Below are 26,723 nucleotides of genomic sequence, written 5' to 3' on the forward strand. Positions count from 1 at the left end.
GAGGAAAAGTCAGTTCAAGCAGAGTAGGCTAGGAAGAACTTTAAAGCCGGTGACATTAAGGCAATCACAAGCACTGGGTTTGTCTTATTATCATGGTCTCCTTCCTCCCCTTGCTAGAGGTAGGAGTGGGGTTTGCTTCTATGATCCTGAAAGGTAATAGAACAGAGGCTTTAGTTGAGTGCTTACTGGCATTGACTGCCAGATCCAGCATGTAACAGCATGTCCGCTCTCTGCTCATAGGAAGAGAGTTGAGATGAGAAGGAAGAGAGGCCAGTCACTCCACATTCTTTCTCCCAATCACAACCGTACATCTTAGGCGAGACGCAACCTGTCCTGTTAGAGGAGCCGGGTAAGCTACACAACTTGCTGAGCAGCCACCACAGGACCCAAGGAAAAAGTGTCCAAGGACTTGTGGGCAACATCCTGAAGGTAGAAGGAAGTGAAGGTGGTCTGTTGGGACCACACTCCCGCCTTCAAAACCTATGGGACAGACAGGTTCTTGCGGAATGCGAGGGACGGACCAATGTTGCGGACTTCGTGAGCTCTCGGGCAAAGCGTACCGGTGTCGTCTTCTCTAGCAGCAGAATATGCTCTGCTTATCGTCTCACGAAGCCAGAAAGAGATCGTGTTCTTGGACACTTCTTTCTTGGTTGAGCCAACACTAATGAAGAGTTGCAGGCACTCAAGCCAGAGTTGGCAAGTTCTCTTCAGGTAGCACCGCAGCACTCTAACAGGACTCAGTAGCATCTCATCTGGGTCATTACCAGCAAAGTCCTCTAGGGAGAGGATCGTGAAGGACTCAAACCGAGCATCAGGGACTAATGGATTCTGAGTCTTCGCTACTAAATCCGGGACGAAATCGAGCATAACTGATCCCCATCCCCTCGAGTGTTTAACATCAAAGGAAAGGCTGTGAATTTCGCCAACTCTCTTCGCCGGTGTCAGGGCAAGCAAGAAGACGGTCTTGAGGGTCAGATCCCTATCTGACGACTCTCGTAAAGGCTCGTACGGTGCACAAGTCAGGCTCCTTAGCACGAGGGTCACATCGCACACAGGGGGCCTGAGGTCCCTGGGTGGGTGGGCAAGACCTCTTGAAGCTTCTCATCAGTAGAGATATCTCCAAGGACAAGATATCTACACCTTTCAGCTGCAAGACTAGGCAGAGTGTGGCCCAATAGCCTTTTACAGCTGAAACGGAGACAAGCTTCTCTCGGCGAAGAAAGACGAGGAAGTCCACGATCTGCTGAACAGTAGCTCCGACTGGAGAGATACCTCGTCCATGACATCAACCACAGAAGACGGACCACTTTCCCTGATATACCGCTGCGGAGGATTGTCTGAGGTATCCAGCCATCTCTATTGCTGCACAACGCGAAAAGCCTCTTGCTTGCAGGAGATGGTAGATAACCTCCAGCTGTGAAGACACAGGTTGCACTGCCAGGTGATACCGCTCGATGTGGGGTTGACACAGCAGGCTGGGCCGGGGGGGGATCTCTCTCAGTGCTTTGGAAAGGAGAGCTAGCAGGTCAGGATACCAAATGGCCTCTGGGTGCCACCAGAATCATTCTGAGATTTGGAGTGATCATCACTTGGTTGATCACTCTGCAAATCAGACAGAACAGAGGAAAGGCGTAAATGTCAAGATTGTCCCAAGGGTGCTGGAATAGGTCCTCTGCAGTGGCCCATGGGTCCGGCACGACTGAGCAGATCTGAAGTTTTCCATTGTGCCGGGTGACGAACAGATTGATGACTGGACGCCCCCACAGCTCGAACAACCTTTCCACGACTTCTGGGTGAAGGGACCAATCACTTGATTCTGGCGGCTGAGCTTGTCTGCCACAACATTCCTCTTGCCTGGAATGTACCTGGCTGACAGTTCTACCGAGTGAGCCAGCGCCCACTCATACACCTGCATTGTCAACTGGTGGAGCAGGAGGGATACTAGATGCCCCCTCCTTGTTGACGGATGCCACTACCGTGATATTGTCGCCCATCAGTACCACGGAGTGTCCCATCACTTGATCCTGGAATTCTTGGAGAGCCAGGAAGGCTGCCTTGAGTTCCAGGATATTTATGTGAAGGTGCTTGTCATCTCGGTGCCACACTCCCGAAGTCAGCAACTCCTCCAGGTGTGTGCCCTATCCCTCGGTCGATGTGTCCGAGAACAGCAGCATGTCCAGAGGGGGAGTATGCAGGCATACAGTACGCCTATTAAGAGGTTCCTGTCATCCATCCACCAGTCTAGATCCTTTCTCACCCCCACGGAAAGAGGAATGAGAAAGGACTGGGGGTCTCGGGACTGGGACCAATACTCCCTCAGTCTCCATTGTAGAGACCGAAGGTGAAGACGCCCACGAGGGAGCAGATTCTCCAATGACGACAGGTGACCGATGACAACTTGCCTGCCAAGCTGGCTGTTCCTGTTGGGACAGAAACAGTTGTCCTGCCTTTCTGAACTTGGTGATATAAGAGTCCGAGGGAAAGACTTTTGCTGCTACCGTATCTATCAGCATGCCAGGTAATTTATCCCCTGCTTGGGGTTGAGATCCAACTTCCAGAGATTTACCTCAATCTCAAGATCGAGGCAAAACTCGAGGAGCCGATCCCTGTCCTGCAGCAACCGCGAGCGGGAACTCGCCAGGACCAGCCAGTGGTTGAGATACCTCAGTAGATGTATCCCGTGCGAATGGGCCCAAGCTGACAATACAGAAAAGACTCTTGTGAACACCTGGGGAACGGTCGAGAGCCTGAAGCAAAGTGCCCTGAATTGGAAGACCGTCTCCCTGAGGATAAAGTGGAGGTACTTGTGAGAGGATGGATGAATGGGTATTTGAAAATACACATCCTTCAAGTTCACAGTAAGCTTGAAGTCATTCTCCCTGACGAAGGTGTAAACGGATTGCGCCATCTCCATCGTTAACCGAGCCTGGCAAATGAAACGGTTCAGGGGAGAGAGGTCTATGACCAGTCTCCAACGACCTGTGGCTTTCTCTGTGAGAAAGATTCGGCTGTAAGAGCCTGGGGACTGATCCAACACGACTTCTACAGCACCTTTGCTCAACATGACTTGCACTTCTTGCATTAGTGCGATGTCCTTCGGAGATCCAGAAACATAGGTGATGGATAGGGGCGGCCGACATCCACTATCCAGGTCTCCATATCGCTGCCATGTTGTCCAGTGGCTCAACAGGCACGCCCCCCACCTTTGGCAGCAGTCGGGGGGGGTCTAGCGTTTGCCCCTTTACCAGACTGGAAAGCGGGCTGAAAGGGGTGCGGAAGTCCACCCTTTCCAGAGGAAGAAGAAAGCTGGGTGTTCCCATGGGATCTCTTCAAAGACTGGGACTTCTTAGGGGCTGAGGAAGAGCTAGCCTGGCCCGAAGGCCGGACTGCAGTGGAACTCGAAGGCCTGGAGGTCTTAGCCACTGCCTGGTGAACAAGGCAGTTGCTGTCATTGATCTGACACTTGTCCACCACAGCATCTACTGTACCAACTCCCTGGGGAAGAGAGAGGTAGAGCCCAGCAACGGTCCGTTCCGTAGGGTCACTGCCGACTCAGGCCACACAGACCGGTGAAGTGAGAAAGAACAGTGTTTCTCTGCTTAAGAACCAGGTTGGCCCACAGGTTTGCTGTCTAGTGGGTGATGTAGGAGATGGCTCTACTTCAAGACTAGCACAATCTCCCAAAAGTGGAGTCCTCCCAGGGTATGATAGCACCCGAGGAGGCACCCACTTTGGATACTGTTAACAACCAAAGATCCAACCAGGAGACTGCCTTGAAGACTGCCATGGAGGTGGCCTCCAGGGTTGCTGCTTCTTGCTGCGAAAGAGAAATACTCTCCGCAATAAGTTGCCGCAACGAGAGACCCGGACCTAGATGAACCTGGTCCGGGTCAACCTCCTTAGGCGGCAATGCCCCTACTGAGGGGATGTAGAATCTCTTCTGTCAAGGCAGAGGAGGGGGAAGCAGCCTGTCTGAGAGGTTCAATCGAAGAGAATTATCTTGCCCAGACACAAGACCATCACCTGATTGAGAACCCCCTCAGCAAACGTGGACCGCGGCAGCCCCACCGAAACCTTGGGTTCCTTTTTCGATCCCCAGAAGGATTCGAGGCACGAAGGATGATCCACAGACAAGGCTGCAGTCACATCCCCGAGGTCATTGTGCTGACGAATCGGCGCAATTACCTCTGCATAGGTCCTCTGTATCTTGGGGGTGTCCGCGTGCTGGGGAAGAGGACTCTCAAGTCCTTCCAGGGTGCGGTCCTCCCGATCTACTCTCCCCGCAGTAGGGAGAACCTCGGCAGACTCCTGGGATCCTTTCTGCACTATGCAGGTATACGATCTGGTTGATCCGAGAACCGAGCTAGGAATGTAAGCCCCAAGGTCGAACTCTGGGGAGACAACTTACAGGAGTTCTTCCTATCTGACTTGCACCTCCGAGGGGGAGCCCAGGAGGTTGAGGGGACAGGGGAGGAGGATCGGGCACCCCTGCCGGTCTTGTTGGCGGAACCAGCAGGAGCAGAGGGCTGAGTGCAGTCGCCAACCCGCGGTGATGACAGCGACTTGGGTCAAGGAGAATGCTTTCGCCTTGGCAAAGCGTTGTCCCGAGGAGAGTGGAGCAGTTCACGTGAGTTGAGCCAGGCACTCAGCTCCATCAAGACAGGCTGGCTACATGAACCTGGCTGGGGACTGGGCGGAGTCGAACGCGCAGCTGGCTGGTGAGAACTTGCGCTGTCCTCTAGACGGGCTCCAGACTTCTTCAAGCCCAAAACCTTGCAAGAAGACTGAGCAGAGGACCTTTTCTCCGTCTCGCCAGGTGTCCGGACTCGAGAGGCCGAAGCACCTTTTCAGGAGCCTTGCTTGGCACTTGTGGAAGTGCCAGCAGGAAGAGTCAGGACACCTGCTTGTCCGGACTCTTTCTCCCGTCCTGGGCCCAAGTCGGTATGGAGAGAGGCCTCTCTGGTACCAGACCAGGGTACCCGGGTCTCCTTAGAAACCCAGGTACTCGGCGCAGCTCACAAACGAGTGTCTGACACAGTGCTGTCCTTAGAAGCAGACTTCTTCAACACAGCAGCGGGAGTGCAAACCGAGGTCTGCATGCTCTCGGCTCCCGAGACGACTGACCCGGGGGTCAACGGATCGGTTCCCTGGCCCACGGACCGGGAAAAGCCGACGAGAGATCCCACTGCCGTCCCTGTGAAAGGAGGCAGTCCCTTAGAAGTCTCAAGGTGAGACTTCTGAGGGGGGAAAAGTGACAGGATTCTTCTTCATCAGCCGGCGAGCCTCAGAAGAAGAAGAAGAAGAAGAAGAGGTAGTGGATGACGAGGACGACAAAGGCAAAGACGATGAAGATAACACCTTCCTAGACCTCTTCTTCATCATCCTCAAGATGGCAGTCAGGTCCCCCATCCACGAGGGAGCAGCAGAAGATGCAAGAGCAGCCAGGGGGGCCAGGGAAGCAGGAGCAACCCGGGCAGTGGAGACATCAGCGACTGGAGCGAGGCAGGTGCGGCTGAAACCTGGGTGCCCAGGTGCGAGGCGACAGTCACAGGCAGCTTGGCGAAGGACGTCCTGGTGGCAGCTGATGTGGTGGAAGTGGGCGCGGCGTGGGTGGTCACAGGAGCGCCGGACAGGTGGGAAATCAGGCCCTCCAATGATGGAATGTCAGGTAGACTGAGGTAAGGCCAGGCAGAGGTGAGGTCTGCAGCCAGCCCAACGAGAGAAGCCTCCACCACCAAAACTGAAGGCAAAGTAGGGTCAAAGGAGGAAACCTCTGCTCGCTCCAGGGGAATGAATTCTCCCTCGGAGCGAGGAGAGGCCCCAAAGAAGAGGTCCTGATCATCCGCTCCCCCGTGGCCTTCCACACCTGACAAAGTGAGTGAAGGCGGGGGGGAGTCCTCAGCCGAAGGAGAGGCAGCAAGAAGGGGAAGCTTGCCGGGAGGGAGAAACAATCCTAATGGGTTAGCCACCAAGAGAGTTATCGGAGGGATATAACCCTCAGATGGCGCCTTGGCGGGCTTCCTTTGGTACTGTCTCCTCCCCTCAAACTTCATCCACTGCTCGGCAGGCCAGGAACAACACTCCGAGAAAGGAGAGTTACAAGAACACACACGTCCCCTGCAAGTGGAGCAAAAGGCGTGTGGGTCCACATCAAAATGCGAGCGGAAGCTATTGCACTTCTTCCCCCCTACCCCAGGACATACACGCTGGGGAAAAGAGGGCTTACGGGGCTTATCAACATTCACTGCAACAAAAAACGAGAGATCCCACCGGGAAAACAGCTCAACAGCAGTCAGGGCAGAGAGCGAGAAACATGTCTGCAGCGCATGATGGCCGAAAGCAAATTGGAATGTTTACATCTGGGCAGGTGGTTTTCCTGCCTCCCGGACGTTAGTTAACTGCCTAACCACTTTGTTTCCAGCTTCACTGAAAGTAATTCCTAATGTAAAGGACTGGCGGTTTGTACATCGTGTCGGAACAAACAGACAAATATGGAGGGGAAAAACGTAGATATCGATTTTTCCCAAAAAGACAGCATACCTCACCGTAGTGGCTCCTAGATCTGGTACGAAGGAGTGAGAAAACTACTGACTTTGTTGTGCCAGGAGGCAAACAGAAAGATGGTTGGGATCTCTCAGTTGAGCAGTCGAGCAGTCTCTTCATGAATCTTCATGAGGAAAAGAGTGAAGAGCACGTTCCGTTCCGATCACTCAAACCCGAGGCCAAGCTCGCGTACCAATACATCCCCACCGGGAATGTAGCTGGCTAATTGAGCTATAGAGTGTGCCGTAGAACACTCGAGTACCTCCAAATGTTGACAGATGAAACAGGAGAAAAAAAACGAGACCCTCTTGTTTGTCGATGTATGCCATGACAAATAAGTGGGATTCATTTTTTCCTCCTGTTTCATCTGTAAACATTTGGAGGTACTCGAGTGTTCTACAGCGCACTTGGTTTTCTTGTTCAACAAATCCAGTGAGTGTTGCAAAACTCATCCTGAATTCTCTGAAGGCCAAAAAGACTACCTTGAGTTCAGGATGTTGATGAGAAGGTACTAATCATCTTGGTCACATACCTTCAAGACAAAGTCTTACAGGTGTACACCTATTCCTCGATCAGTGAATCCAGAAGTAGACGCATGATGTGAGGAGAATATGCAAGCATACTCGAGTGTTCCTTCAATCAAGCATTAGCCTAACTCTTTCCTCATACTTCGAAGTGGAAAGAAGGATGGAGGACTGGAAGCAGACCCCCTTCATTCTCCACCATGGGGAAGCGTCTGCAAGATGACAGGATACCATGACGATTAGCTCTAGCCGGGCTGGCATTTCCCGAATCGGGAGCACGGGAGAGAAAGTGAGATGGAAGCTGATGAAAAGAATTGCCGAGACTTAAGCGAAATAGATACTTCTCCTGAAGAAATCCATTCCCAGGTCTCAGCAATGTTCCTGCCAGGTCCAGAGACTCAATAAGTATCATTTCATCCAGGCATCTGCAGTAGGAGAACTTCTGCCCAATCGATACTTTTTCTCTCTTCCCTTCTGCCCTCCTCCCTTATGGAAAAGAGTGTGGAAAGAGACACAGTTATGCACACTTTCCTAGAAGGGAAGAAGAGGGTTATGTGTTTCCGTGACCCTCTTCCGAAGCCTGGGACTTCTTTGGAGTTGAGGAGGGCTGGCTTGAACTTAAGGTCGAGCCGAGATGTGAGATGACTAAGACCCAAAGGTCTTGGTCATTGTCCAAAGGGCAAGGCAGTGCCCAGGTACGAACCTTGATTACCGTGGTATTTGGCAAATCTCTGAAAGAGAGAGGCAGAATCAAGTAAAGGTTTGTTCCTAAGGGTCGAGCCAACTCTGGACTTACGAGTACGAAACCGGGGATCCAAATTAGGACAAAGTCCTTCTTAGCACCAGAATAGCCCACAGATTGCCGTCTGGTATAGGAAGATCCACCCCCGGACAGGACCAGTCTCCAGAAGGCAGGGTTCTCTCCAGGAAAGGTCTTAACTGAGGAGAGAAAGCCTAAAAGTGAAGGACTGTGGATCCATCAGGAGACTGTCTGGAGGAAACCAGCAGGTGTCCTCCAAGATCGCCGCCCCTCGTTGCAGAAAAGAATACCTTCATGGCAAGGAGAAGCAGAGAGAGAATCCAGTCCGGATGAAGCAGAGTCAGAACAACTTGCAGTCAGCAAGACCCTCCAAGGCAAGAAGAACTCGTACTCTGTTGAGGCAGGGGAGGAGCTTGGGGTCTCAACCTGAATGAACTCCTTGTCCGAAAAAAAAGTATTCATCTGGTCGAGAACGTTCTCGCAAACAATGATCACGGCAGCCCCCAAAACTCTCGACTCCTTCGGGAACTGCAAGGGTTGCGAGTGATGAACATTATCCACTGGGGGAGCCGCAGTCCTGTACCAGGGATCCTTGCGCTGATGAATCGGCGCGAAGTTCTTCGAGAAACGAGGGTGATTGCAACTTGAAGACAAAGACTCTCTGCGTCCGAAGCGTGAAACTCCTGTACCTCTCTCCCTGGAGGGAGACCTTGACAGATCCCATGAAACCCTCCTCAGCAACCTGGTTGTACTATGAGACAATTGGGGGACTGACACCGAAAGCACACCAGGCAGCCAAACTCCGAAGAAAGACAAATTCCTCGGAGCTCTCTCTGTCCATCTCACGCCTCTCGGAACAACCAAGAGGAAAAGAGAACAGGTGAGGTGAAAGAGTACCCCTACCTGTCCTGCCAGTAAGACCAGCAGGAGAGGTGGACCATGAGCGATAATCAACCGGAGATTATTGCCATTCGGGGGGAGAAAAGCAATTGTGCCGTGGCAAAAGTGCTTTCCTGGGAAAAGCAGAAAGTTCACTTGAACAGTGCCAAGAACCCGATTCCAAAAAAACTGAGAGGGGGCCGAGCCGAGCCGTGCCAAACCGAGCCGATAACACGAACACAATCCAGACTCGTTGGTAACCAGTGGACTGGGAGGCAAGAGGGACAAGCCAAGCCAGTCTTGCGAACACGACCAGGGGCTGGGCAGGGCGAGTAAGCCATGCGAGCCAATCGCATGAACGCAATTGGGACTGGACAGGGCAGAACTCGTCTGCAGTGAACTAGCGCTAATTTCCAGAACTCTAAACTCCTTCGAGGCTGAAGGCCCCCTCAAGAAGAAGGAAGAAATGGGGAATTCTGTATCTGCTATCTTGCATGCTCGAACCCTAAGGTTCAAGACACGAGAGTGAAAACCCGGCCAAGCAACCGAAGCAGCTGGCAGGCAGTATCAAGACACCTGGGCGTCTCAGCACCGAGACACGGGTGTTCAACACCAAGACACCTGGGTGTCTCGGCACTTTCTCTCATGCTGTGCCTCTTGCCAGGAGAGCACTTGTGATTCATAGAATTCAAGCGACCTACGAGACTCCCAAAAATCGGGAGTGGCTGCTTTCGGTTTCCTAAGAAACCGAAAAGAGCCAGGCACAGAACCAGTCTTAGATGCAGACTTCTAAGACTGGCAACGAGGGCACAGCCTCTCGAGGCCACGCTCTCGCGGCCCCCAAAACGGGGGAATGCGAATTGGTTCCCACCCGAGGGCTGGAAGAGCCAACGAGAGAAACTTGCTTCCCAGAAGAGAGTCAGTACCTTAGGAGTCCCGCAGGACTCCTGAAGGGAATCTCTTCCCTGCTTCTTCTGGTGTTCGAACCGATAGGATTGAGACACCAGGCTAGAAACCCGACTGAGCACTGGTATGCACCTGGGGAGTACTTGTAGTGCTGGCAGGAAGAGCTGAGACACCTGGGTGCCTCGGCCCTTTAATCTTGCACTGTTCCTGAACTGGGCCGGGAAGAATACTCTCCAGACCAGATCGGGATACTCGATATTCCGCAGAGTCTCGAGCACTCAGAGAGAGCGGCTCACAAACAAGCGCCCGAAGCAGCACCCGTCTTAGAGGTGGAACCTCTAGGACTGGGAATGGGAGCGTAAACCTAGGTCTGCACACCCGCGGCTCCCAAAACACAAAACACAGGGGTATACAAATCAGTTCCCGAACCTGAAGGTCGGGAAGAGCCAATGACAGACCCACTGCCTCCTCAAAAGGAAGCAGTCCCTAGATGTCCAAAGGACATCAAGGGAGAAGAAGCAGCCTTACTCTCCTTCAGCCGATGGAGGTCTATCCAGTTCCCGGGACCCCCTCAAACCTCATGAGAGGAAGAGAAGAGGCATTAAAAGACGATATTGAAGATAAGCTGAAGACAGCGGCTACCTCCACAGGCCGACTTGATTCACCTTCACTCCAACATCTTCTACAGGCTGGCGGACACAAAACATCGTAACCTCCAGGGCAGCTAGGCAGGATCACAACAGAACACAACCACTAGGAGAAGCAGCAGGCACGATCAGGACAGCTGATACAGGGGCTACGGAAGTGGTTCAGAAGGCGGGAGCTACAGCAATGGCCAGGAATGTCAATGAACGTCACCAGCAGTGACAGGAATGATCAGGACAGCTGTGGCAGGAGACCAGGAGGAGCAGCCCAGAGACTTGTCGCCAAGTCAACAGGAGCAATAACAAAGGAAACACAGCAGGAGCCGGCAGACCACAGACACACCAGAGGCAATGCCACAGCATACATGGAGGCCAGCAATGACAGTTGATCAATTCACACTGGTGGGAACAGTGTCGGAATGATCCCAACTTGGATCTATGCCATTCCAACAAGGCACTGTAGTCGATCCTGAAGCAACACTATGAACATCAGGACTCCTTCAGGCAAAGACATCCCAACTGAGATATCCAGCCAACTACTGCTGTGCCTATGATGCTCACTGTCAACCTGAAAGAAAAAGCAAAGATGATTAGTAGAGGGAGACTCCTCTTGCTCTGAAGGGAACTGTCCTACACAGCGAAAGGAGGCCCCTTAGAAGAGGTACCCAACCGTCCGAGCATCTTCCCCCTCGCGGTCTTTGCCCGGCAAGCGAGCGAAGAGGGTGAAGGAGAGAGATCTCTCCCGAAAAAGAGATAAAAGAAGAACCTACAAGGAGAGAGAAGGAAGGAGGGGAGGCCTGCAAGGGCGCTGTGGAAGCAAAACTTACCGAAAATGCCCACAATCTAACCAACATCCCTGGCAACTCCCCATAGTGCAGGTGGCAAAAACAACACTCAGCACAAGTAGAAAGGAAGTAGTCATGCCTTTGTACACAGAGGGCGGGAGCCCAAGAAGGGGAGCAAACTTGCTACGCCCTGATCAATGAAGGGGAGCGATGATATTACGTCCCAATCTAATAATCCGAACGTACAGGGGAACGCCTTCAGTACCTAAATAAAGGGATAATGGAAGAGAAGCATTACCACTCAGTTACGCCCCTCTAAATATGCACTTGCTGTCAAACCCAAGATATAGACGCAGGGGAACGACGGCTTAAGCAAGGCTGTCACATAAAGTGGTTTGTATATTAATAAATATCAAACATACGTAATATATACACAATAATACAGAAAGATCCCAGCGGGATAATAAAGAGTTTAACGACAGTCAGGGAAAGAGAGCCATCGTCTGCAACGCATGACAGCTAAAAGCAAACTGGAATGTTTACATCCGGGCAGGCGGGTATTCCCGCCTATCTGACAGTAGTTACTGCCTAACCACTTTGTTCAAGAGTTTAATGGCTGTGTCCAGCTTCGCTGTAAGTAATTCCTAATGTAAAGGACCAATGGTTTGTATAATGTGTCGGCAAAAATGAATTAATAAATAAATAAAAATGTATTAAAATGCAAGGAGAATACCATTAGGATAGTAATGCATTGCATCTTCACCTGAACTTCTTAAGCTCCAATTGCAAGACACCCTCAAGGAGACTGTTCCACAGTCCAACGGCATGAGGAATAAAGGACCTCTGGAACTGAGAAGTTCGACAGTGAGGCATTAAATGATTATTTTCTAACAAAATAAATACAAAGTAGGTCACTCACGCTAAGCTATGATCTCGCTTGATCAGAGTGATGACTGTTCTCGTGTTCATTTCCATCACTCGCACCCCTGAGTCAGTTGCCCAAGCTAGAAACTGCCCACACCACTTCATAGCACGGGCAGGGCCACTTCCCTCACTGAGCACAGTTGGTTTCAGCTGGCCAAACATTACCTTCTCGTACAATGTCACCTTATTGGTACCTGGAATAAAATAAACGCATACAGTATATGGTATACTCAAAATCGGCCAGTCATTTCAATAGTTCTATGTAATATTTTCCCTGTAAGGAGGAACTTTTGGGCACTGTACCTCTATTCAACTTCCTTTTATTAGATTTTTGTTTATCAGAAATGAACATTCTTCTCTATGGAAGCATGGTAAGCATATTCAAGACATTTATTGCTTGTTTCATGTGACTGTGAGCTCAAACTTGATAATAAATTCATTCAATTCGCTGCTCATACCAACAACAAAACGACGTCCCGAACGTGGTTTGTGGTAGTTGGGATCCAGAGCAACACTGCGGACAGGTGATTCCATAGTCAGGTTGTGAGAATTTTCAAGAGTATACAGACCCTGCACCACAACCTGTAACAGACAATCAAAATTATGGTATTACTACTCTTACTGTAACAGACAATCAGAATTATTATTACTATTACTAAGTGGTTTAACAAGACCAGTGAGTTACAATTCTCAACTCCACAAGGCTTGCACAATGGACTTGTAATTCAATGAAAGGTGGGAATTGGAGCAGAGCACAAGAATAAGGGAGCTGCAACTCTCTGCGCAAAAAAAAAAAATAAAAAAAATCTAAAGATCACCTGAAGATTCTCTTAATATTAGTAATGATGGCCCTATATTAGTATACCTAATGAAAAAATCAAGCACCAAATACTAAATAGACTTGTGTAGTTCAATGCAGATTATATGAAGGATTTTTGCATTGTCTTTCTGATACCACGTACATTGTACCAGCTGTATCTGATACTGTACAGAAATTGGAAAGGGTGCAACACTGAAAACTTTCTTAACTCTATACCTTTCGATCATGAGAACAGGATGCTACATAATCTCCATTGTCGTCCATGTCAATCATGGTTACTGGACCCGAATGGGGATGGAATCCTTTGACCTTGTTCCCTTGATGATCAAGGACATGAATTCGCCCCCAGTTGGTACCAATGATCATCAGCTGAAAAACAGATAAAGAAAAACTTCACAGATCTGCAACAGCATGCCATTACACTTCTCAAAATTTTAATAAGAGATTTTTATACAGTATCTGATGCACTGAAGTGTTATCAACCCCTAAATATACTACCATGTGTTTTTTACCTACAGTATTTTGAATCTTCTAGTATTTTAAAAACACAACAAGTTAACTCCTTAAAACCTCTTAGGTCAGGCTGTAATGATTTCACTGAGTACCTGGTAGCAGCAGTAATACCAGTCTTCCATTTTTTGTGAATTTTGAGCTGAATAAGGTACTGTTTTCACCCAATTTGTGTACAGTGATAATTCTATGCCATACAATTATATATACTGTGTGTGTTCATGTGCAACAGCAGTCTTGCTTCATTGATGTAACCATGTAACCTGTGGAAGCTTAACCTGCAGTCTGAGAGACTTACTATTATTATTATTATTACAGACCATACATGGTAATCATGTGTTTGCGCATAGAACTTACTTTTTCTGTCTGGCCGTAATCTGAATGGTTTTGGAGTTGTATCATGTGGGTTTGGAGGTAAGTATAATGCTTACATGCTGCCCTTTTTTGCTGTCTGAAACTATCTGATATATTTCTTAAAATGGAAAGCAATATTTTGTGACATTTGTGGTGAACCTTTTGCCTTTTATTTACTCTCCCTTTTAACAACAAACAGCATTGCTGAGCTTAACTTTTCTGAATCCAGAGGGGTATATTTTGGAATGCATTAAATAAGAAAAATTAGTAAACTAAAAATACATTTAACTTAATGATTCCCATGTCATTTACTACTCTTAATTAATCAATTCTTAATCAATCAATTACAGAATGATTGCCCCAAGTAAAAAAAATGTTGAAATAGTTAATCATGGAAGGAGTTAAAGTACAGTATACATTAAAAATGAACTAGCCTGAAAAGTCATCAACTTGCAAAACAAGCTTTCACAGGACAGAATGGGCTTGGTGAAAAAATGGAAAACTGAGAATAATAGAAATTAATAACAAATTTGTGTAAATAAAAAAAAAAATACATATGTCATTAGCAATACATAAAGATAATTTAAACCTTAATTATCAATAGAAATAAAAATCATGTAACACTCCAGTCATCTTGTTCAGATTTTGATATGCACTATATATTAGTGTCAAATACCTTAGAGTTGGCAGCAATGCAAGACGCTCCGTCTCTCTTCAGAATTTCTCGCAGATCACCAGATATCCTCTCATACTTGAGCTTGGGTTCTTCCTCTTCCTCGGAGTCTTCTTCTTCTGATTCCTCTTCCTCTTCAGCATGAGGGCTTTTTGCTTTGTCGTCAGATTCTGGAGCTGCGGTCGCCATATTTAGTCTGTCCTGAAAATTGGCACAGTTATTTGGTATCCTGAGACTGGGAAATAAACTAAGATCTCACATACTAAGAAGGTTCTGGAATATGATGAATACAGGAGAGACACAACTTGACAAATGTTGAAAAACCATAATTTTTGAGAGTAAACTGTATTTTTCCTAACTATACAAACCTGAGGTCCTTTACATTAGGAATTACTTGTGGTGAAGCTGGACACGGCCGCTAAACTCTTGAACAAGGTGGTTAGGCAGTAGCTACCGTCAAGTAGGCGGGGAATGCCCGCCTGCCCGGATGTAAACATTCCAGTTTGCCTTTTGGTCCAGGTTCAGCATGAGGCGGGCATAAAATGTAATGTAAAGGACCTCAGGTTTGTATAGTTAGGAAAAATAACAATTTTTAAAAGTAAATTGTATTTTTCCTAACTATACAAACCCGGGGTCCTTTACATTAGGGATTACTTTCAGGCGTAGGCTGGAAACGGCCGTTGAACTTCAAACAAGGTGGTTAGGCAGTTAACTACTGTCCGGGAGGCAGGAGTACCGCCTGCCCGGATGTAAACATTCCAATTTGCCTTTATTTGGAGGTACAGATTGAGGGTGGCATGAGGTGGGCATAAAGTGTAAAGGACCTCGGGTTTGTATAGTTAGGAAAAATACATTTTACTTTTAAAAAATTGTTATTTGTTCCGACACAATATACAAACCCTCGGTCCTTTACATTAGAGACTCACTGATTGGAGGGAGGAATCTGATAAAGTCTCTCTGAACTGACTGGAGTTCACCACCTTGTCTTCCCTTCCTGGTCATGAGAGCGAGGAAGGAAAAAACTGCCCTCTGACAAAAGATCGGGTTGTAAGAAAACGCAGGATCAATTGTCAGGCTTCTGGGTCCTTTGCATGAAAGAGGAAATGTCAGTTCATGCAAAGTAGGCTAGAAGAATTTGACGTCGGATGACAATAAGGCAAATACAAGCATTGGGTTTGTCTCATAGTCATGGTCTCCTTCCTCCCCTTGCAAGAGGAAGGAGTGGGGTTGCTTCTATTAACCTGAATGGAAATAGAACAGGAGCTCCGTTATGTGCTTACCTGCCTCGATCGCCTGGTCCAGCTTGTAACGGCACGTCTACTCCCTGCCCGTGGGAAGAGAGCCAGGATGGGGAGAAAGAAGAGAGGCCAGTCACTCAACATTAAATCTCCCAATCACAACTGTACAACATAGACGAGATGCAACCTGTCCTGTTAGAGGAGCTGGATAAGCTACACAACTTGTTGAGCAGCCACCACAGGACCCAAGGAAAAAGTGTCCAAGGACTTGTGTGCAACTTCCCGGAGGTAGAAGGAGGTGAAGGTAGTCTGTTGGGACCACACACCTGCCTTCAGCACCTGTGATACCGACATATTCTTCCGGAATGCGAGGGACGGACCAATGCTGCGGACTTCGTGAGCTCTTGGACGAAGCGTACCGGTGTCGTCTTCTCCTGCAGCAGAGTACGCTCTCCTTATCGTCTCACGAAGCCAGAAAGAGATGGTGTTCTTGGACACTTCTTTCTTGGTCGAGCCAGTGCTAACGAAGAGTCTTCGACACTCAGGCCGGAGGTGCCGAGTCCTCTTCAGATAGTGCAGCAGCACTCTAACAGGACACAGTAGCATCTCGTCTGGTTCATTACCTACAAAGTCCTCTAGGGAGGGGATCGTGAAGGACTCGAACCATGCGTCAGGGACTGAAGGGTTCTGAGTCTTCGCTACGAAATCTGTGATGAAATCGAGCGTAACTGATCCCCATCCCCTCGAGTGTTTAACATCAAAGGAAAGTCCGTGAAGCTCGCCAACCCTCTTCGCTGATGCCAGGGCAAGCAAGAAGACGGTCTTGAGGGTCAGATCCCTGTCTGACGACTCTTGTAAAGGCTCGTACGGTGCAAGAGTCAGGCTCCTTAAGATGAGAGTCACATCCCACGCAGGGGGCCTGAGATCCCTGGGTGGGCACGACCGTTCGAAGCTTCTCATGAGTAGAGAAATCTCGAAAGAGGAGGAGATGTCTACTCCTTTCAGCCGTAAGACTAGGCCGAGTGCGGCGCGGTAGCCTTTTACAGCTGAAATGGAGAAAAACTTCTCTCGGCGAAGGAATACGAGGAAGTCCGCGACCTGCTGAACAGTAGCTCTGACCGGAGAGATACCCCTTCGACGACACCAACCACAGAAGACGGACCACTTTCCCTGGTATACCGCTGTGGAGGATCTTCTGAGGTATCCTGCCATCTCTGTTGCTGTGCGGCGCGAAAAGCCTCTCGCTTGCAAGAGATGGTGGATACCCTCCAGCCGTGAAGACACAGGGAATGCACTGCCAGGTGGAACCGCTCTGCGTGAGGTTGATACAGAAGGTTGGGCCAGGGAGGGGATCTCTCTCGGTGCCTCGGAGAGGAGAGCTAGCAGGTCCGGGTACCAAAAGGCCTAGGGCCATTTGGGTGCCACCAGAGTCATTCTGAGATTCGGGGTGATCATCACTCGGCTGATCACTCGGCAAATCAGACAGAATGGGGGAAAGGCATAAGCGCCGAGATTGTCCCACGGGTGTTGGAACGCGTCCTCCGCAGCAGCCCATGGGTCAGGCACAACAGAACAGAAGACCTGGAGTTTTCTGTTGTGCCGGGTGGTGAACAGATCGATGGCTGGACGCCCCCACAGGTCGAACAGCCTTTCCGCTACTTCCTGATGGAGGAACCATTCGGTCCCTACCACCTGGCTCTGGCGGCTGAGCTTGTCTACCACAACATTCCTCTTGCCTGGAATGTACCTGGCTGACAGCTCTACCGAGTGAGCCACGGCCCACTCGTGCACCTGCATCGTCAACTGGTGAAGCTGGTGGGACACTAGTCCCCCCTGCTTGTTGACGTATGCCACTACCGTGGTATTGTCGCTCATCAGTACCACGGAGTGTCCCATCACTCGATCCCGGAACTCTTGGAGGGCCAGGAAGGCCGCCTTGAGTTCTGGGATGTTGATGTGAAGGTGCTTGTTGCCTCGGTGCCACACTCCCGAAGTCAGCAACTCCTCCAGGTGTGCGCCCCATCCCTCGGTTGATGCGTCCGAGAACAGAAGCATGTCCGGAGGGGGAGTATGCAAGGATACTCCTATCAAGAGGTTCCTGTTGTCTAACCACCAGTGAAGGTCCTTTCTCACCTCCTCGGAAAGAGGAATGAGGAAGGACTGGGGATCTTGGGACTGGGACCAATACTCCTTTAGTCTCCACTGGAGAGACCGCAGGTGAAGACGCCCATGAGGTACTAGTTTCTCCAAAGACGACAGGTGACCGATGACGACTTGCCATAGCCGAGCTGGTTGCTCCTGCCGTGACAGGAACAGCTGTGCTGCCTGCCTGAACTTGCTGATACGAGAGTCCGAGCCGTACTATCAGCATGCCCAGGTACTTTGTCCTCTGCTTGGGGGTGAGATCTGACTTCTCCAGATTTACCATGATCCCTAGATCCCGGCAAAACTCGAGGAGACAATCCCTGTCCTGTAGCAACTGCGAGCGAGAGCTCGTCAGGACTAGCCAGTCGTCGAGATACCTCAGAAGACATATCCCGTGCGAGTGGGCCCAAGCTGACACGAGAGAGAATACTCTCGGGAACACCTGGGGAGCGGTCGAGAGCCCGAAGCAAAGTGCCCTGAATTGGAAGACCGACTCCCCAAGGACAAAGCGGAGGTAATTGCTAGAGGACGGATGGATGGGGATCTGGAAATACGCATCCTTCAAGTCCACCGTAAGCATGAAGTCGTTCTCCCTGATGGAGGCCAGCACAGTTTGCGCTGTTTCCATCGTGAACCGAGTCTGGCAAACGAAACAGTTCAAGGGAGAGAGGTCTATGACCGGTCTCCATCCCCCTGAGGCTTTCTCTACGAGAAAGACGCGGCTGTAAAAGCCTGCAGACTGGTCCGACACGACTTCTACAGCACCCTTGCTCAGCATGGCTTGCACTTCTTGCTGTAGTGCGATGTCCTTCGACGAACCTGGAAGATATGTTTGGAGATGGACCGGAGAGTAGGTGAGGGGAGGCCGAGACTCGAAGGATAGTACATATCCCTCCTGAAGGACATCCACTATCCGGGTCTCGGCTCCGTGTCGCTGCCAAGTTGCCCAATGGCTCGACAGGCACCCCCCCACCTTCGGCAGCTTTTGGGGGAATGCCGCCCCTAGCGTTTCCCCTTCTTCTTCTTACCCTTGCCCCCTTTACCGGCTTGGAAAGTGGGCTGAAAAGGGCGGGAGGGACCCCCCCTTCTCGGGGCAGAAGAAGGCTGGGTGTTTCCTCGGGACCCCTTCGAAGACGGGCTTCTTAGGGGCCGAGGAAGTGCCAGCCTGGCTCGAAGACCTGGCCGCAGTGGGGTGCGAAGACCTGGAGGTCTTGGCCACTGCCTGGTGAACAAGCCGGTCGCTGTCATTGGCACGGCGCTTGTCCACCGCGGCGTCCACCAACTCTCTAGGGAAGAGAGAGGAGGAACCCAGCAACAGTCCATTCCGAAGGGCGATAGCTGACTCGGGACCTACAGACCTGGCAAAGCGAGAGAGAACGGCATCCCTCCGATTTAGCACAAGGTTCACCCACAGGTTTGCAGTCTGGTGGGCGAGGTAGGAAATAGCCCTACCCCCAGACTGGCACAGTCTTCCAAAGGCGGTGTCCTCCCCAGGTACAATAGCGCCTGAGGAAGCAGCTACCTTCGATACTGTGAATGACCACAGATCGAGCCAGGAGACTGCTTGGAAGGCCGCCATGGTGGTGGCTTCCAGGGTTGCAGCTTCTTGCTGAGAGAGGGATATGCTCTCTGCAGTCAATTGCTGCAACGACAGACCCGGATCCAAACGAGTCAGGTCCGGGTCAACCTGTTTGGTCAGCAACGCCCCTTCCACTGGAGCGTAGAAACGCTTCTGACGAGGCAGAGGAGGAGGAAGAAGCTTGTCCGAGTGGCTCGAACGAAGCGAACTTTCTTGCCCAGACACAAGACTGTTCACCTGGTCGAGTACCCCCTCGGCAAGCGTGGACTACGGCAGCCCCACCGAAGCCTTGGGTTCCTTCTTGGGTCCCCAGAAGGATTCGAGGAGCGACGGACGATCCACAGACGAGGCCGTGGTCCCTTCCCCGAGGTCATTGTGCTGATGAATCAGCGCGATAACCTCTGCAAAAGTCCTCTGTATTTCGGGGGTGTCCGCATCCTGGAGCAGAGGACCCTCGAGTTCCTCCAGAGTGCGGTCCTCCCAAACTACTCTCCCTGCAGGAGTGAAAACCTCGGCAGACCCCCTTGGATCTTCCTGAACTACGCGGGCGTAGGACCTGGTCAAGCCAAGAACTGAGCCAGGTGTGTACCACCACGCAGTAGAACTCTGAGGAGAACACTCCCCAGAGCTCCTCCTCTCCGACTCGCGCCCCCTGGAAGAAACCGAAGGGGCGGAGGGGACAGGCGAGGAAGATCGGGCGCTCCCACTGGCTTTACTGGCAGAACCAGCAGAGGCAGTGGGCCAAGAGCGGTCACCAACCCGCGGTGATGACGAGCCCCCGGGTCGAGGAGACTGCTTCAGCCCAGGTGAAGCGATCTCCTGAGGAGAGCGGAGCGGCTCGCGAGGGCCGAGCCGCACACTCGCCTCCCCCGAGCCAGGCTGGTCACGCGGACGTGGCCGGGGACTGGGAGGAGTCGAACGTGTGGCTGACTGGCGCGAGCTTGCGCTGTCCTCTGGACGCGCCCCAGTCTTCTTCGAGGCAGGAGCCTCTCGGGAGGACTGAGTAGGGGACTTCTTCCCTACCTCACCTTGCGTTCAGCCCCGCGGGCTGAAGCACTATCCCGGGAACCTGACTTGGCACCTGAAGGAGTGCCAGCAGGAAGAGACGGAGCACCTGCATGCCCCGGCTCTTTCTCTCGCCCCACGCCCTGGTCTGTATGGCGAGAAGTTTCTCCCGTATCAGACTGGGGTACCCGGGTCTCCTTGGGGACCCGGGTACTCGGAGCAACTCGCAAACGAGTGTCCAACGCGGACTCGCTGGCCTTAGATGCAGGAAGTTTCTTAGGTGCAGCGGGGGGGAGTGCCGACCTTGGTCTGCACGCCCTTGGCTCCCGGTGCCCCTGGTCCGGAGGCCGGGGCAGCGGTTTCCTGATCCGAGGATCGGGAAGAGCCGACGAGAGATCCCACTGCCTTCCCTGTGGAAGGAGGCAGACCCTTAGAAGTCTCGGTGCGAGATTTCTTAGGGGGGGGAGAGGCAGACTTCTTCTTCCTAGGCTGCGAAGCCTTGGAAGGAGAAGTGGAAGAAGCAGCAGACGAAGACGATGATGAAGACGAAGATGAAGATGAAGACGACGACACCTTCCTAGACTTCTTCTTCTTCTTCTTCTTCAGGAACGCCGTCAAGTCCCCAAGCCAGGAAAGCGAGGCCACAGACTCAGGAACAGCAGGAGGGGCTGCAGCAGAAGGGACATCCCGGGCAATGACCGCGGAGCTCGAGCCAGCATTTGCCTGGGTAGAGAGAGCCGCGCGTCGGCCAGGAACAAACGTGGGTGGGGCCGGGAATGCAGGCGCCGCCCCTCCCGCGTGAAGATTCAAGTTGGGCCGTGCCAGGGTCGATGGAATGGGGACGGAAGCAGACGAAGGGCCGGGCTGGAAAGTCAGACGAGGAACAGCATTCGAAGACAGGCCAGGGTCAGTAACAGGGGCAGGGACAGTCACATAAGGATATGATGACGTCACCATGTAGGCGGGGCCAGCATGTGTGAATGGAGCCAGGAAGCCAGGAGGCAGCGGAACAGCATGCTGCACCGCAGGTGACACCGACACTAGGGTGTCCAGATGCGATGCAACTGACACCGGCATCTGGGCAAATCTCGAAAAGGTGACAGATGTAGTGGAGACTGTCGTTGCCAAGTGGGTCGTGACTGGAGCGGGGGGCAGGGGAGCCAATCCCTCCAGTCTCCAGTGACGAGCCAGGTAGGCCCAGGTGTAGCCAGGATGAGCTTGGAATCTGTGTCTGGCTATCCAGTCCGGAACCTGAAGCAAAAGTCGGGTCAGTACACGAAGCCTCTACTCGCTCCGGAGGAAAAACTTCCCTCCGGGCGGGAAGAGACTTCAGAGAGGATGTCGCGTCCAACTCTCCCCGCGCTTCCACAAATGATGAAACGTAAGAGGAAGGGGAGGGGAGTCCTCACCCGAGGAGAGGAGCAAGCAGGGAAGTTCGCCAGGAGGGAGAAACGGCCCAACACATTCGCCACCAATGGAGTCGTCGGGGGCGTATTTCCCTAGGACGACTCCTTGGTAGACTTACGACAGTAACGTCTCCTCCCTTCGAACTTGCCCCATTGCTCGGAGGACCATGAACAACACTCACTGCAGGGATCGTCGCATGAACACACACGTCCCCTGCAAGATGTACCGAGGGCGTGTGGGTCCACGTCGACTCGAGATCTAAATGAATTACATTTCTTACCCCCTACCCCGGGACACACACGCTGGGGATAGGAGGGTTTAGCTGATTTCTCCATGATAATGAAAAACAAGAAAGAATTTCCCACCAAAATAGAAGAAGTATTGCTGTCAGGCAGACAGCGGCGAAGAACAACGCCCGAGCGCTACGACGGCCAAAAGCAAATTGGAATGTTTACATCTGGAAAGGCGGTACTCCCGCCTCCCGGACAGTAGTTAACTGCCTAACCACCTTGTTTGAAGTTCAACGGCCATTTTCCAGCCTATGCCTGAAAGTAATCCCTAATGTAAAGGACCGAGGGTTCGTATATTGTGTCGGAACAACTGGAATGTTTACATTCGGGCAGGTGGGTATTCCCGCATTCGGGCAGGTGGGTATTCCCGCCTACCTGGCGGTAGTTATTGCCTAACCACCTTGCTCAAGAGTTTAACGGACGTTTCCAGCCTACGCTGAAGGTAATTCCTAATGTAAAGGATCAACGGTTTGTATATCGTGTTGGAACAAACATATCTTCGTGGTGCCGTCTCCTTTAAATTTACCATAATTCCTAATACACTATATGTACGTGTTATCTGAACTTGAAATAACAATCTTGCCAGCACAGGAGTCTTACCCTAAGCTTCCGTAGAATATCTAACCTATGGTTGGCCACTTTAGTTTGCTGGGTCTACCTGACTTACTCTTCATTAGACCTACAAAACACGACAAAATAAGAACCTGTATTAAATAAACTTACCTAAAAAATTATCTAAAATATCTGTAATCGTAGTTTTCTCATTAGCAAAAGAGTAACTGCGACAATCTGTAATCGTAGTTTTCTCATTAGCAAAAGAGTAACTGCGACAATTGACACTGACACTTCCCTGAGTAGGTGGTTTGTTTACCTTTTCCTGCCGTCTTTACTTCTTCTTCTTCTTCTTCCTTTTCAACCAATAAACCGAGCAAAGCGGCTGATTGAGCGGCTCAGTAATGACTCCCCGATGCTGTATAATTTATCTTTTCTATGTTCGTACACTTTATATAACTTGTGTTATTGTGCTATGCAGTATAGCAGATGTCCATTCTCATAAGTTTCAGAGCATCCGTTATAAAATATCAGTCAGCTTTCATCATTATAATACGTTATTAAGTCATGTTCACGCTCATCCGTTTGTCAATTTATTTAGTTGCCTATTGTTTATTTAATTAATTAATTTATTTATTTATTTATTCATTCATTTGTTTATTTGTGCTCACTACTTATTGCTCTAGGTATGACTGATTTATTTCTCGGAAACCAGGTATACATTGAGGAATGCGGACGGAAAGGAAGTGACCGACCTGCGGATTCCCATGTCACTCATTTGGACAAGAATTTGCGTTTGTTAAATGACATATAAATGAGAATAATTTGCGTTACAATAAACCTACAAAGTTGTTACATACATCGGCGGAAAGGCCGGACAATAATGCGTATGGAGAGATGCGTAAAAATATGAAATAATAACGGGTAATATACATGGCATGATTAATGCAGAAATGAACGGCCGTTTGACGCCTTTACACTCTCTTTTTGACGTAGGGCATGCTATTTTGGAGAACTTTGTCAATCTGTGGGACTTTTTACTAGTTCTACAGTGCATATATACCTATATGAGAGCTATTTCTTCTGTATATCTATATCAGAGGTTGTTTTTATCGTTCTTTCTGCAACGAATATATATAATTTATATCTTAGTGCAGGTCATGTGCCTTTTGCATATTTAGTCAGCTTGGTTGGTCTGCATTATTATTATTATATTATTATTATTATTATTATTATTATTATTATTATTATTATTATTACTACTACTACTACTACTACTGAAGAAGAAGATCCATTAAGTAAATTTTGTGTTCTGTTTTTTTTTTTTTTTTCTCTGGTGTATTCTTAGCTTTCGATAGTGTCACGTTAAGTGATGGTTTTGCGGGAACTGCTGGTTCCCCGCTCGTTCCCTTTTGTGGATTGCTGCCTCCTTACCTTCAAGTTTTTTTTGTTTTGATGATCTCGTCGGTGAGCTGCCGTTTTTCTTTCGCCAGTCGGGTCTGGTTGGGCAGCGAAGGTAGCGGCAGTGGCAGCAGCAGCGGGCAGTTTTTTGGAGTCGACGTTGGTCGAGTTTTTGAGCAGCAAATTGGAGCACGCCTACGAAGTGGAGCACGTCGTAGAGGTGGAGTGTGACCATGAGTAGTTGTGTGACCACGAGCTGCTCATCTTTGATGACAGCGTGAGGCTGTCCTGACGTCTCCATCGGGGTATTCTGGTTTGTGGGGTCTTGTCCCTGTTGTGCAGCTGAGGGCTGTCTTGGTGACCCGATGGAGGACGTATGTTTGGTATTTTTTTCTGCCTGCTGTTGTTTATTTTTGCCTTTTTTTTTAAAAGCTACTTTTTTTGTTTATTTTAACTGGATTTTGTTTAGTGCTGCCTTTTGGCTTTTTTGTATTTATGGTTTTATCTTTTTGCCAGACCTGACTCACTTGTAAATATTATAAATAAATTAATATTAAGCTCATTTTATTGTTTTTGTTGTTTTCCCCTCCTTTGTTTGTTGCATCTGCCGTCAGTCATGACAGCCCCGTCCTGAGTATATTAAAGAACCTGCATAACGACCCACTCGGTCGTTACAATGGCGACCGTGACAGGATTGCTCTGTTTTGGCTGGCGGGGTTGTTACGGCATTGGGGGAGCTTGAATGTAAAAAAAAAATAATCTTTTTTTTTTTTAGGTGGGAGGTGTCACGTTAAGTGATGGTTTTGCGGGAACTGCTGGTTCCCCGCTCGTTCCCTTTGTGGATTGCTGCCTCCTTACCTTCAAGTTTTTTTGTTTTGATGATCTCGTCGGTGAGCTGCCGTTTTTTTTTCGCCAGTCGGGTCTGGTTGGGCAGCGAAGGTAGCGGCAGTGGCAGCAGCAGCGGGCAGTTTTTGGAGTCGACGTTGGTCGAGTTTTTGAGCAACAAATTGGAGCACGCCTCTGAAGTGGAGCACGTCGTAGAGGTGGAGTGTGACCATGAGTAGTCGTGTGACCACGAGCTGCTCATCTTTGATGACAGCGTGAGGCTGTCCTGACGTCTCCATCGGGGTATTCTGGTTTGTGGGGTCTTGTCCCTGTTGTGCAGCTGAGGGCTGTCTTGGTGACCCGATGGAGGACGTATGTTTGGTATTTTTTTTTCTGCCTGCTGTTGTTTATTTTTGCCTTTTTTTTTTTTAAAGCTACTTTTTTTTGTTTATTTTAACTGGATTTTGTTTAGTGCTGCCTTTTGGCTTTTTTTGTATTTATGGTTTTTATCTTTTTGCCAGACCTGACTCACTTGTAAATATTATAAATAAATTAATATTAAGCTCATTTTATTGTTTTTGTTGTTTTCCCCTCCTTTGTTTGTTGCATCTGCCGTCAGTCATGACAGCCCCGTCCTGAGTATATTAAAGAACCTGCATAACGACCCACTCGGGTCGTTACAGATAGCCCCTGCTATCATCTCCAGAGTGACCTTGTGATATGATTATCAGTCCTTTGAACGCCTACTTACATATTTTCTGGCCCTTTATCTCGTCCACGGTCCGATGTGCTTCCTCACGGGTCAGAACTAATCATTTGCCTTCTTTCAATAATGGGATATTTAAAATTTTATCATAGACGAAAATAAAACAAGAAAATTTTGAGGATGAGCAGCTGGACAGGATAAGACAGACACGAAGTAATGTCAAATAAAGAGAGAGAGGAAAGTAGCTGGAGGCAACGGGGACGCTGTAAAGAATAGGCCTGTGGAGTGAAAGGGTGTGACCGAAGACCTATCATAGTATTTTAAACGAAATGAAACATTTCTAAGTAAATCACTAATCTGACTGTAATGTGAAATTCTTTACCTATAAAAGGGAGCGTTTTTTTATCTATCTTTCTAAAAGAAAAAAATTAAATGATTAAGCAAAATCTGGTTAACCTTTTTCTTCAGGGCTCCTCTCTGCATGTGGACAAGATTATGCGAAAACTAATTTTTTTGTTTACTTTTTGCAAAAGTCGTTACCTTCCACGAAACAGTTAGATTCTTATCGGGATTGAAGACTAGGAGCGTTTCGTTTCTTTGCTTTTTTTTTTTCTCGAAAATTGGCACACTAACGTCAAGATGGAACCCAGTACCTCTTGGGTGAAGAGGACTTTTTGGACTTGGTGGTGGTGCTCCCTTCTCTCCGCCGATACGTCCTGTGTATGATCTCAAATTGAGGAGGAAATTTATGGCTCTGTTTTGTCAAAATGTATTAAATCAGGGTAATATCTAGTTTAAGGGTCCAAATTCACTGCTTCCTCGTCTATGTTTGTTTAAGTTTTCTTTCCAGTTTTCAATTTCTTCTTTCGACAGATCTGCAAACAGAAGTATATTTGCTAAAAAAAAAAAAAAAAAAAATGAGCAGTTTATCTGCTTGCGGAAGCAGAGATTGTAAAAATACAAGGGGATTAAAGCTCTGCGCCTCACTCGAATAGTGAGAGTGCCCGAAACTGTTTTTGTGGAGTGAGGGTTTTAGGAACCAGAAACCAGGTAGGAACCTGGCACGGGTTCTTGCTCTTCATCAGCAACTTTTTGATAAATCTGAAAAAGTGAGCAGTTTATCTGCTCATAGAAGCAGAGACTGACGATTTTCTCAAAATTCTAAGGGGCCGTATCCCCTAAGACATGTTTTGGTTTATTTACGTTCCCTCTTTATTACTTTTCCTTTTTTTACAATCTCTGCTTCTGTAAGC

The 26,723-nt window shown here is 49.4% G+C and overlaps 1 protein-coding gene across 5 annotated transcripts in view; it reads right to left on the minus strand.

The window, feature by feature from the left end:
* Positions 1 to 23,048, minus strand: part of lt (vacuolar protein sorting-associated protein light) — a 64,685-nt gene extending 41,637 nt beyond the window's left edge. The window contains exons 1-6 of one of the 5 annotated variants that reach the window (XM_067088961.1): positions 22,774 to 22,868; positions 22,710 to 22,728; positions 14,326 to 14,523; positions 13,002 to 13,154; positions 12,424 to 12,547; positions 11,961 to 12,159 (exon numbers count right to left, since the gene is read on the minus strand). In XM_067088961.1, the coding sequence (XP_066945062.1) occupies positions 11,961 to 12,159; positions 12,424 to 12,547; positions 13,002 to 13,154; positions 14,326 to 14,511 (662 nt within the window). In that variant the 5' untranslated portion in view covers positions 14,512 to 14,523; positions 22,710 to 22,728; positions 22,774 to 22,868. Of the gene's footprint in view, positions 1 to 11,960; positions 12,160 to 12,423; positions 12,548 to 13,001; positions 13,155 to 14,325; positions 14,524 to 22,709 lie in introns of all 5 variants that reach the window. The other 4 variants (XM_067088962.1, XM_067088963.1, XM_067088960.1 and 1 more) reach the window with 4 other exon arrangements.
* Positions 23,049 to 26,723: the final 3,675 nt, after the last annotated feature.

Source organism: Macrobrachium rosenbergii, chromosome 45 (assembly GCF_040412425.1).
Source record: "Macrobrachium rosenbergii isolate ZJJX-2024 chromosome 45, ASM4041242v1, whole genome shotgun sequence".
Taxonomy (NCBI): Eukaryota; Metazoa; Arthropoda; class Malacostraca; order Decapoda; family Palaemonidae; genus Macrobrachium; species Macrobrachium rosenbergii.